Source organism: Oncorhynchus tshawytscha, linkage group LG12, assembly GCF_018296145.1.
Source record: "Oncorhynchus tshawytscha isolate Ot180627B linkage group LG12, Otsh_v2.0, whole genome shotgun sequence".
NCBI classification, from domain to species: domain Eukaryota; kingdom Metazoa; phylum Chordata; class Actinopteri; order Salmoniformes; family Salmonidae; genus Oncorhynchus; species Oncorhynchus tshawytscha.
In genome coordinates, this window is record NC_056440.1 from 46,039,458 (window position 1) to 46,052,433 (window position 12,976).

A 12,976-nucleotide genomic window follows, 5' to 3' on the forward strand; every position below is an offset into this window, starting at 1 on the left:
GCGTGAGGGCCGTCAGAACAGGGATACCCCTTCAGAAAGAACACAGTGTCTCTTGCTGCACTCCCTGGGGAGTGTGTTTGTTGTGTGAGACTGAGTTGGGAGCCATGTCTGACTGTGCCAATTGGCCCACTGTGGTGCTGAATATTTTGCCCTCCCCAACCATGTGCTGGAATGTGCTGCCGCAAGGACACAACAACACTGAGTGTGACCTTAAACACACACACACACACGCCGAAGTGCGCAGTACTTTCAGCTCATCCCCTTACAATAATGATGGATTACAAAGCTACACCAAGATCAAATATGACACAGAATCCAGGATCAGTATTTCACCAGAGATTAGAAGAGGACTGTTCAATTTAAAAAAATAAATATTTGAAGTGGTCAGGGATAGTGGTGGATTTGATCCCTGCAGGATAATGCTCGCTCCCCTGACCAACAGCAGAGCTCGTAGACGACAGCAGCCCTCTCCTCCTTGCACGCTCCGAAGACTGCAAAACTGCAGTAGTATCGACGATAAACCTTCGATAAATAAGACGCTGTTTTCAAAAGGAGACAACAACAAAAAAAGACCCCCCCCCCCCAAAGCCTTAAATAGAAAAATACTTTAATACGTTAAGTTGTGAGAGGGAGGTTGAAGTAGATGTTTGTGCATAAAGGAAATGTCTTTGTAGCTTGTTCTTCACTGGGAAGGCTGAGAGTCTTATGATCAGAGGTATCAGGCCCTAGACCCTGCTTATGGATGTTGAGGCAAGAATGTCTTTAACTAATACAGCGCAATAAAGGAACATGGCCAGGGCTTAATTTTACTCCTCTCCTTGGCTGTTTTGTGTAATAACACCCCTCTTCTCTCTCTCTCTCTCTCCCTCCCTTTCTCCCCTTCTTTCTTTCTTTCTTTCTTTCTTTCTCTCTCTCTGTCTCTCTGTCTCTCTCTCTCTGTCTCTCTGTCTCTCTCTCTCTGTCTCTCTGTCTCTGTCTGCAGGTGTTTCATTCCTAATATCTATGCTGCTCTGTGTACAGCAGCCCTGGTGCCTCTCATCTGCCTGGTCGGGGTACTAGTGGTTTTCATCCATGCCTACCAGGTCACACAGCAGTGGAAGGCCTACGATGATGTGTACCGCGGACGCACCAACAGCTCAGGTATATTACCCCCCCCCCACACACACACACACACACACACGCACACATACATGCATGCAAGAATACAAATGTGAATTCACACACAGTCTGCCCACTATGAGACTTATGGCAGGGGTTGGAGCATCTAGCCACCTCCATGTCTCGAGCAACCAGACCAAGTCTGAAAACCAGCTCTATAGCGAATACATCCTCCACAGATATACCTTTATTTTCCCGTCTCACCCATCTCCAACAACCCCTAGCAACCCCCACCGCAGCCCCCATGGCTGGCCCATCCACAGATGGTGGGCAGGATGTCCTTGTTCCAACACTCTGTGGTAGGTTCCCTGAAAAGCCTGTGGAGATTGCTTGTTACAACACACATCTAATCCCCAACCCAGGCTGTTGGACAATTTTTCACAATGGCCTGCAAAAACTACCACGACACGCGCACGCTCATATGGCGTACAAAGCGAGCACGCGTCTGATCAGGCGCCGTAGGGCAGCCTTGATTAAAGCTTTATGCAACATTCACTGCAGTGCAAAACACATGTGTGCATTGTGCACGTCAGTACAAAACACATGTGTGCATTGTGCACGTCAGTACAAAACACATGTGTGCATTGTGCACGTCAGTACAAAACACATACACATACGTATGCTACTCACTTGGATTTATGCAGAGTGGGTGGAGACACAGTTCCTTGCAAACAGAGGATATTCTGTACACACACACACACACACACACACACATTATCCCTGGCTTTTGTTCTGGTCCGTCGGTATCGTGAATCAAATCCCTCTCCATTGTTGCTAAGTATCTGTGTTTTGGTCGCTCCCTCCAATGACAAAGCAAAGCTGGAATTAGTGCGAGTCCTCTGGTTGGCAAAGCTGCGCATAGCCTCCCCACAACACTGTGTGTGGTCTGTGCCACATTGTGTGTGTTAGTGATGCGGGGGTTTACTCATATCCCTGGTCCCTAAATGTCTTTGCTCTGCGATAGATGCAGAGATGACAGAGGGAACTTTAACAATGTCAGCTAGATTGAAGCATTCATCCTGTCATTTATGACATTATCCTGGTGAGCAAGGGTTTATTTAGTCCTCTGGGGCAACATATAAGAGAAACTGCATGTATCTAGTTATAGACAAGTTGACTAACATGTACAGTGCCTTGCGAAAGTATTCGGCCCCCTTGAGCTTTGCGACCTTTTGCCACATTTCAGGCTTCAAACAAAGATATAAAACTGTTTTTTTTTTGTGAAAAATCAACAACAAGTGGGACACAATCATGAAGTGGAACGACATTTATTGGATATTTCAAACTTTTTTAACAAATCAAAAACTGAAAAATTGGGCGTGCAAAATTATTCAGCCCCCTTAAGTTAATACTTTGTAGCGCCACCTTTTGCTGCGATTACAGCTGTAAGTCGCTTGGGGTATGTCTCTATCAGTTTTGCACATCGAGAGACTGAAATTTTTTCCCCATTCCTCCTTGCAAAACAGCTCGAGCTCAGTGAGGTTGGATGGAGAGCATTTGTGAACAGCAGTTTTCAGTTCTTTCCACAGATTCTCGATTGGATTCAGGTCTGGACTTTGACTTGGCCATTCTAACACCTGGATATGTTTATTTTTGAACCATTCCATTGTAGATTTTGCTTTATGTTTTGGATCATTGTCTTGTTGGAAGACAAATCTCCGTCCCAGTCTCAGGTCTTTTGCAAACTCCATCAGGTTTTCTTCCAGAATGGTCCTGTATTTGGCTCCATCCATCTTCCCATCAATTTTAACCATCTTCCCTGTCCCTGCTGAAGAAAAGCAGGCCCAAACCATGATGCTGCCACCACCATGTTTGACAGTGGGGATGGTGTGTTCAGGGTGATGAGCTATGTTGCTTTTACGCCAAACATAACGTTTTGCATTGTTGCCAAAAAGTTCAATTTTGGTTTCATCTGACCAGAGCACCTTCTTCCACATGTTTGGTGTGTCTCCCAGGTGGCTTGTGGCAAACTTTAAACGACACTTTTTATGGATATCTTTAAGAAATGGCTTTCTTCTTGCAACTCTTCCATAAAGGCCAGATTTGTGCAATATACGACTGATTGTTGTTCTATGGACAGAGTCTCCCACCTCAGCTGTAGATCTCTGCAGTTCATCCAGAGTGATCATGGGCCTCTTGGCTGCATCTCTGATCAGTCTTCTCCTTGTATGAGCTGAACGTTTAGAGGGACGGCCAGGTCTTGGTAGATTTGCAGTGGTCTGATACTCCTTCCATTTCAATATTATCGCTTGCACAGTGCTCCTTGGGATGTTTAAAGCTTGGGAAATCTTTTTGTATCCAAATCCAGCTTTAAACTTCTTCACAACAGTATCTCGGACCTGCCTGGTGTGTTCCTTGTTCTTCATGATGCTCTCTGCGCTTTTAACGGACCTCTGAGACTATCACAGTGCAGGTGCATTGATACGGAGACTTAATTACACACAGGTGGATTGTATTTATCATCATTAGTCATTTAGGTCAACATTGGATCATTCAGAGATCCTCACTGAACATCTGGAGAGAGTTTGCTGCACTGAAAGTAAAGGGGCTGAATAATTTTGCACGCCCAATTTTTCAATTTTTGATTTGTTAAAAAGGTTTGAAATATCCAATAAATGTCGTTCCACTTCATGATTGTGTCCCACTTGTTGTTGATTCTTCACAAAAAAATACAGTTTTATATCTTTATGTTTGATGCCTGAAATGTGGCAAAAGGTCGCAAAGTTCAAGGGGGCCGAATACTTTCGCAAGGCACTGTAGTTTACTAAAATGTTGGAAATTATAAGCTGAAACAAAAAAATCCTGTACCCTTTGTCAAAACATAGTTTGTCTGTCTCTGACATCAGCCTGAAACATATTTTCTATGGGGTCTGGTGCAGGCCTCAAATCTTCACTTTATCTCATATAGTTGGGCGGCTGCGGATGGGTTATTAGCAACTGCAGGTGGATGCGGGTGAACAAACAGCTACCTAATGGTTAAGCGCATTCAGACAGTAACCGAAAGGTTGCTGGTTCGAATCCCCAAGCCGGCAAGGTGGACACATCTGCCGTTCTGCCCTTGAGCAAGGCAGTTAACCCCCACAAAAACTGCTCCCCCGGGCGCCGATGACGTAGACGTCGATTAAGGCAGCCATGCGCGCCTCTCTACCCCTCCCCTGGAGTGTGTTTGTGTGTCCGCTGTAGAGAAGGCAGAGCCACCGGCCCTAACAAACACACACCGGCTCACACACAGTCACGTCGTGCTGTAGTGGCTGACTCGGCATGCCTCTGACACTGCCGGCGTCTGTTCCTCAGCCTTAGAGCCCATGTACCTGCCTGTGACCGACACCCTGAGGGGCACACTAAAGCAGCCTCGCCCACAAACACACACACACAAACAGACACACACTCAAACACACACTGAAGGGGGGCGTAGAAGTAGAGTGAGGTCCATAAACAGGTTTTCAACAGCCTCTAAAACTCCTTATTTACACGGGCTGGATGAGAAATGCAATTTATTTGTGTTCTGAGAAAATGTGAATGTGATAAATGTGATTTATATTCACATTTAGGGTGGCTAGGCTGCCTAGGCCTTCTTAAAGACACTACCGGTCAAATGTTTTTTAATATTTACTCCGTCAAGGGTTTTTCTTTACTTGTAATAGTGAAGACATCAAAACTATGGAATAACACATATGTGATCATGTAGTAACCAAAATAGTGTTAAACAATTCCAAAAATATATTATATTTCAGATTCTTCAAATAGCCACCCTTTGCCTCGATGGCAGCTTTGCACACTCTTGGCATTCTCTCAACCAGCTTCATGAGGCAGTCACCTGGAATGCATTTCAATTAACAGGTGTGCCTTCTTAAAAGTTCATTTTTTGAATTTCTTTCCTTCTTAATGCGTTTGAGCCAATCGGTTGTGTTGTGACAAGGTGGGGGTGGTATACAGAACATAGTCCTATTTGGTAAAAGATCAAGTCCATATAATGGCAAGACCAGCTCAAATAAGCAAAGAGAAACGAAAGTCCGTCATTACTTTAAGACATGAAGGTCAGTCAATATGGATCATTTCAAGAACTTTTAACGTTTCTTCAAGCGCAGTCGCAAAAACCATCAAGCGCTATGATGAAACTGGCTCCAATGAGGACCGTCACAGGAATGGAAGACCCTGAGTTACCTGTGCTGCAGAGGATAAGTTCATTAGAGTTTACTAGCCTCAGAAATTGCAGCCCAACATAAACTGTTAAGAGGAGACTGTGCGAATCAGGCCTTCATGGTTGAATTGCGGCAAAGAAACAACTACTAAAGGACACCAATAAGAAGAAGAGACTTGCTTGGGCCAAGAAACATGAGGAATGGACATTAGACCAGAGGAAATTTGTCCTTTGGTCTGGAGTCCAAATTGGAGATTTTTGGTTTCAACCAAACCAACAGCTTTGATGGTGACACTGTCTGTGATTTATGTAGAATTCAAGTCACACTTAACCAGCATGGCTACCACAGCATTCTACAGCGATACGCCATCCCATCTGGTTTGGGCTAAGTGGGATTATAATTTGTTTTTCAACAGGACAATGACCCAACACACCTCCAGGTTGTGTAAGGGCTATTTGACCAAGAAGGAGAGTGATGAAGTGCTGCATCAGATGACCTGGCCTCCACAATCTCCCGACCTCAACCCAATTGAGATGGTTTGGGAAGAGTCGGACCGCAGCGTAAAGGAAAAGCAGCCAACAAGTGCTCAGCAAATGTGGGAACTCCTTCAAGACTGTTGGAAAAGCATTCCAGGTGAAGCTGGTTTAGAGAATACCAACAGTGTGCAAAGCTGTCATCAAGGCAAAGGGTGCCTATTTGAAGAATCTCAAATCTAAAGTATATTTTGGTTTGTTTAACACTTTTTTGGTTACTACATGATTCCATATGTGTTATTTCACAGTTTTGATGTCTTCACTATTATTCTACAATGTAGAAAATAGTAAAAATAAAGAAAAACTGTTGAATGAGTAGGTGTTCAAAATGTTTGACCTGTAGTGTATATATATTTTCTTTACATATGATCTGATTAGAAACATTTTCTGGTCCCATCATAGCCCATATAAAAAAATGTTCACAGCTAGTTTATTAATGTGTCATTTGCTACAACTAAGGTCTGGAGCTGGTTAGGTTAGCTTACTTCCAGATCAGGAAAAACTTTGGGCCCCAGGGAACAATTTTCCACCCCCCATCACTCTGGGACCTGTGGTGCCACATCTGAAATCACCACACAATGTTACAAGTGAAACAAAACATGTCCTTTTTGTATGACCTATATTTGACATGTTTTTGGTATTGGAGATGGGCTTCCATAGTTTTACGTGGCTCAGTACAGCTGGTAGCTACCGCAACAATTGCAGAACGTTACCGGCTGTTAATGCAATATCAGGTAAAAACTCAATGAAACAAGTCTCAAGTATTTGGAAAATGTCTATACATTTCAGCTGTTTCAAAAAAACACTGCTCTGCTATTACGATTTATGCTGTTGGAGTGTTGGGTCAATGAGACAACTCTGTAAACACGGCCCTGCTTCAAGATGGGCAACTGTCGTTTGAGTGTCCGGAAGTAGCAGTCGAGACGTAGCAAGTACGTGAGTAACATTTGAGTAACGTGTAGCCAACGGTATTTTTACAATAAAGTGTAGAAGAGTGTGAAGAGGCTCCTCCTAGTTCGCCTCAGTGTTGTTTGTGTTGTTTACATCGCAGCCCAATAGAACAGGGTTCCCCAATTTAATTTGGCCCGCGGGTGGTTTTATTTGACCCCCCCAACTTTTCTGAGCAAAACATTTTTTATTGTTGGACTGTAAAAAACACCAGGAAATCAGCTCCAAGTGATTTAATTTTTTTTTTAAATCTGTTCCCAAGTATTACTATACATAGTAGAGAGACACAAATGTAAGCAAGGTTTGAAATGATTATGTTTTAGTCAAACATTATATGTGTTTGGGCTTCTTGCGGTCAATTTGCAGTCTACAATTTAATTTGTCATTTTGTTCCGGCACCCAAGGCCATCCGCTCAAGAAAAAAATCAACATGCGGCTGAGTCTAGTTGATGATCCCCGCGGTAGAGAATTGCCTGTCAGTGCACCCTGAAGCAATGGCACTCAACTGTTATCATATTGCCGTGGTTTCCGCCTGAGTCTGTGGTGGAAAAAAAGGCCCTCTTTTCATTTGCAAAAACACCATGCAAATACAGTCCTGCTCAGACAGCGCCCGGGAGGACCACAGTCATCACATGCTCTTTGGACCAGGGGCACAACACTGGGGACACAACTGATCAAATCGAACGTATTCATATAGCCCTTCTTACATCAGCTGATATCTCAAAGTGCTGTACAGAAACCCAAGCCTAAAACCCCAAACAGCAAGCAATGCAGGTGTAGAAGCACTTTACGACAAAAAGGCACTTTACTTTCTCACCGCTCTCTGCATCCTCATCCAACAGGACGGGTAGCTTATTCTCATCAAAGAGGTCTTTGAAAAACTTGAATAAGGGTTTGAAAATTGGGGGAAATGACACTTTAAAGGTTTTATATATTTTTTTACATTTAGTCAGGAAGTTGAGTTTGAGAAACCCTGTACTAGGCTATAGACTTTCTTCAGTAGGTCCGACTCTTCTATTAGGAAATGACTGGCTCATTTCAATATGAGGCTGATTCTCTAGGCTTGGATTTGGTCATTGAGAATTGATGTAAAAAAAATAGCTGCAGGCTCCACTACAAACAGATACAGGAGTACGTCTCAAATGCTACCCTATTCCCTATAGGGCACATAGGGCTCTGGTCAAAAGTAATGCACTATGTAGGGAGTAGGGTGCCATTTGGGAAGCAGTCACAGTAACATCCCTGGTTAGTTTCAGAAGTCTCTCTGTCTGGAGTTTATATAACTCAAGGTTGTAGGATGAGAAGCTGGCGAGAAGGCCAAGACTGATTCTCATTTGGGCTCAAAGAGGCTTGATGTGCAGACATGGCTACTGTAGTAGAGATAGAGAAGGTTTTTATCAGTGAGTCAGAGAGCATACTAAAGGGCCCTCTCCAGTGGAATTGCATTATGATGCCCCTGGGTGCCACATGCAGATGAATGCTACTCTAATGGTCGGCATGGAGGTACCGCTGAATGTTTCAAATGTTTCAGCCAATCAGGGTTGAGAGCCTTGGGAACCAGAAGTGTTGGGTGTCATGGATGACTGGAGTTACTGTGTAGAAATGCCAAGCCTCTTGGTAAATTCTGTTATTGACGAGTGGGACTAACAGGACAGATCACTGAACCTGTCTCTTCATATTAGCTTCCAGACTCATAGTCTCATTCACTGGCACTGTTTCTCAGGCAGATTTCAACTCTGCAAACGCTTGTGCTGTATTCGAAATTTGTAAATGACATTTTTTTTTTCAAGACATATAGCTTATTAGACTGTCGTCCATCTGCGTTTCTGTTTCTCAAATGATTCACAGAATGATTTCAGTTTATCAGGCTCATGTCGTGGGCTCACTCCCCTCTGATGACCACTGCTATTGACGGTGGGAGAGAGAGAGAGACAACAACAGAGGAGCCTGTTGGAATGCTGATGTAATCATTGTGAGACGAGAGGAGGTGACGGACACCATTCCCTCTGCTCCTTTACCAGGACCGGACTGCTGCTGAGATAAGCACAGGCCTCCACTTATTTCACATCTGCCTGGCCCTGACCCGCAGGTACAGCTCTGAAAGTGCTGTGAGATATGCCACGGCCTCTGACGTCACTCACATTTGATGCCGTGTGTGTGTGAGTCTGCAGACATACTCTACTCTACAGCCAGGTGTGAAATGCAGCGTCGGTGTCAGGCTCGTTACCTTGCAGTAGGACAAGATGTGGTGCATTTAGCGGATGGATAAAGAAACGTCTTAGATAACATGTGCGGAAGAACCAAAGACACCCTGTGTATACTAAACGTTTATTCGAAAATGCGGCATTTCAGTCACACAGACCACCTTGATCAAGGCATGTGCATGATTCTGCGTTTCCAGTGTTGGTTATGTTGTACAGACTGAGGTGCAGTACCAACATGATATCGTAGGAAAACGTCATCCTGTCACATCACCATATATGAAAACGTCACAATATATGACATTTTTTTTCTCTCTCAATACATTGGATTCAATGGGAAAAGATGCGTCAAATGGTTGACGTTTCTGTCAATACATTGGATTCAATGGGAAAAGATGTGTCAAATGGTTGACGTTTCTGTCAATACATTGGATTCAATGGGAAAAGATGTGTCAAATGGTTGACGTTTCTGTCAATACATTGGATTCAATGGGAAAAGATGCTTCAAATGGTTGACGTTTCTGTCAATACATTGGATTCAATGGGAAAAGATGCGTCAAATGGTTGACGTTTCTGTCAATACATTGGATTCAATGGGAAAAGATGCGTCAAATGGTTGACGTTTCTGTCAATACATTGCTTTCAAAGGGAAAATATGAGTGTCACAGGGATTAGAGTTAGACATACAGACAGACGTACAATTCTATGGGCAAATTATTGGGAGGCTCGGTCAGACAGGCAGGCAAAAACGTGACAGGGTGCCATTTTGAGCTTGCTACTGCGTGCAATTGAGACTCCACTCCACACGATTCCTCCTACTGTACTTATTGTATATATGCCACAGTAATTAGAGGAGTCACGATGCAATCACTGACCCTAGACAGGCTGTCACCAGCCATGGGAGTGGTCATGCAAACAGCTGACTACCTCCTAATCCCAAATTACAGCCAATGGTTACGTACTCTGTGTATTCTAAGGGAAAGGACGGATCAAATCTGTCTATCCACCACTTGCTTTGGCCCCGAGATGTCGTACTGTTGGCCACAATTTTCAGCTCACGTTATTGCTACGACACATATTTTATTAGGCCTTCCCCTTATTGTCAGACTTTCCAAGAGTGAGGCCTTTACAGCTGGCACTAGCGTTTTGATAGCCTTTTCTTAAGTACAGTGTTGAGTATGATGTTGTTATCTAATGTGTATTGCCCCCCCATTCGTATCATTGCACTGTTAACAGTACTTAGCAACCACGCTATTGGATTGGACGGGTAGCACCCACGCAATGTTATCATTATGCAATGTCATTTTCTTGCTGCTTCACACAGAATGGAAATTACTGACAATTTGATAGCATAAGCGGACACCCAGCTATAAAACCATGGCGACGGTTGTGTTCCAAACCCATTGACGCTATCAAAGCATGGCGTTTTATAGATTACAAGACGATACATATATTGCCAGCCTAGCTTGTTCATGTGTTTTAAACCGTTTTTTATTTGATTTTTTAGAGGCAACGGAGTCTGGTCCACAGAAGGATATTACTACAGCATTTAATTAGGCCAATGCTCTTATCTTGTCTTTATTCATTCTATGAATTATTTCCGTTATTATACATGTTAGGAAGACTGGTGTTGGGATTTTTTATTATTTTTTTCAAACGGCAAACACACGGTAGCAGTACTTGGAGTTCCCCTTGACTTATAGAAGAAGTCCACGGTGGAACTTGTGGGTCTGCCATTTAGGTGTGATGACAAGTTACATTTCCCTCCTAGCTCACTCTTCCATGTTAACACAGCAGCCCAGAGCGGGCCTGTAGCCAGACCTATTGGGCTGCCCAGCCACAGGACTCATAAAAGAGGGCTTGGGGAAAGAGTTTTGCAAGACCACACAAACACACAGCAATGAGCGCATACGCATGCACACACACACACACACACACACACACACACACACACACACACACACACACACACACACACACACACACACACAACACAAACACAAACACATAGGGCACGAACAGACCCACATCTATTCATAACCCCAGTATTATTAAATTATTCCTGTGTTGCTAGTGAACTTAATTGAACCCAAGCCTAGGGTCCAGTGTAGGGGTATGCTGTGTTGTGTTGTGTGTATTGTTACTGCTGATAACCCCTCTGTGACCGTATCGTCAGCACCATCTTGGGTTTCGGCTCGCTTGTTTGTGTTGAACTCCCATCCTCCACACAGTTTGTCTTCTCACACTGAGAAGCCTGTCAGTCCAAATACACAGGGGACATACAGTGCATTCGGAAAGTATTCATACCCCTTGACTTTTTCCACATTTTGTTACGTTACAGCCTTATTCTAAAATGTATGAAATTATTTTTGTCCCTCTTCAATCTACACACAATACCCCATAATGACAAAGCAAAACAGATTTTTATATGGAAAGGTACAACAAATATAAAACTGAAATATCACATTAACATAAGTATTAACTTGAGTATTCTTGGGTATGACACTACATGCTTGCACACCTGTATTTGGGGAGTTCCTCCCATTCTCTGCAAATCCTCTCAAGCTCTGCCAGGTTGAATAGGAAGCGTCGCTGCACAGCTATTTTTAGGTCTCTCCAGAGATGTTTGATCGGGTTCAAGTCCGGGCTCCGGCTGGGTCACTCAAGGACATTCAGAGACTTGTTCTGAAGCCACTCCTGCGTTGTCTTGGCTGTGTGCTTAGGGTCGTTGTCCTGTTGGAAGGCGAACCTGCGCCACAGTCTGAGGTCCTGAGCACTCTGGAGCAGGTTTTCATCAATGATCTCTGTACTGCTCCGTTCATCTTTCCCTCAATCCTGACTAGTCTCCCAGTCACTGCCGCTGAAAAACATCGCCACAGCATGATGCTGCCTCCAACATGCTTCACCGTAGTGATGGTGCCAGGTTTCATCCAGATGTGACGCTTGGCCTTCAGGACAAAGAGTTAAATCTTGGTTTCATCAGACCAGATAATCTTGTTTCTCATGGTCTGACAGTCCTTTAGGTGCCTTTTGGCAAAATCGAAGAGGGCTGTCATGTGCCTTTTTCTGAGGAGGGGCTTCCGTCTGGCCACTCTACCATAAAGGCTTGATTAGGGGAGTGCTGCAGAGATGGTTATCCTTCTGGATGGTTCTCTCATCTCATCAGAGGAACTCTAGAGCTCTGTCAGAGTGACCATTGGATTCTTGCTCACCTCCCTGACCAAGGCTCTTCTCCCCGGATTGCTCAGTTTGGCCTGGCGGCCAGCTCTATGAAGAGTCTTAGTGGTTCCAAATTTCTTCCATGTAAGAATCTTTGAGGCCACTGTGTACTTGGGGACCTTCAATTCTGCAGAAATGTTTTAGTACCCTTCCCCAGTTCTGTGCCTCATCAGAATCCGGCCTCGGAGCCCTACGACAATTCCTTTGACCTCATGGCTTGGTATTTGCTCTGACATGCACTGTCAACTGTAGGACCTTATATAGACAGTTGTGTGCCTTTCCAAATCATGTCCAATCAGTTGAATTTACCACAGGTGGACTCCAATGAAGTTGTAGAAATATCTCAAGGATGATCAATGGAAACAGGATGCACCTAAGCTCAATTTCGAGTCTCGTAGCAGGGGGTCTGAATACTTATGTAAATAAGGTGTTAATGTTTTTATTTTTAATCTATTTGCAAAAATTCTAAAACTCTATTTTTATTTTGTCATTATGGGGTATTGTGTGTAGATTTAATGAGGATTAATCAATTTTAGAATAAACCGGTATGTAACAAAATGTCTGTAAGGGGAAGTGGTCTGAATACTTTCCGAATGCACTGTAGCCCTATCCTCTCCTCTTCTGATCTTTGCAGGGAAAAGGATCTCTCTATTTCCAGTGGAAGCTGTGGGAAAAAGTTTAAACAGGCTTTTTGTATAAAAGTGGGCACATTGTGTTGAGAAAAATGGCAGGATGTCTATTAAGGCCCGTTCTGCATTCAAGGTTGTACAGTAAG

General features: G+C 43.8%; 1 protein-coding gene across 1 annotated transcript in view; it reads left to right on the top strand.

Moving 5' to 3' along the window:
* adgrv1 (adhesion G protein-coupled receptor V1) overlaps positions 1-12,976 on the top strand; it is a 196,204-nt gene that overhangs the window by 156,099 nt on the left and 27,129 nt on the right. Inside the window, exon 86 of the mRNA XM_042330702.1 lies at positions 983-1,140. Coding sequence (XP_042186636.1) covers positions 983-1,140 — 158 coding nt within the window. The remainder of the gene's footprint in view (positions 1-982; positions 1,141-12,976) is intronic.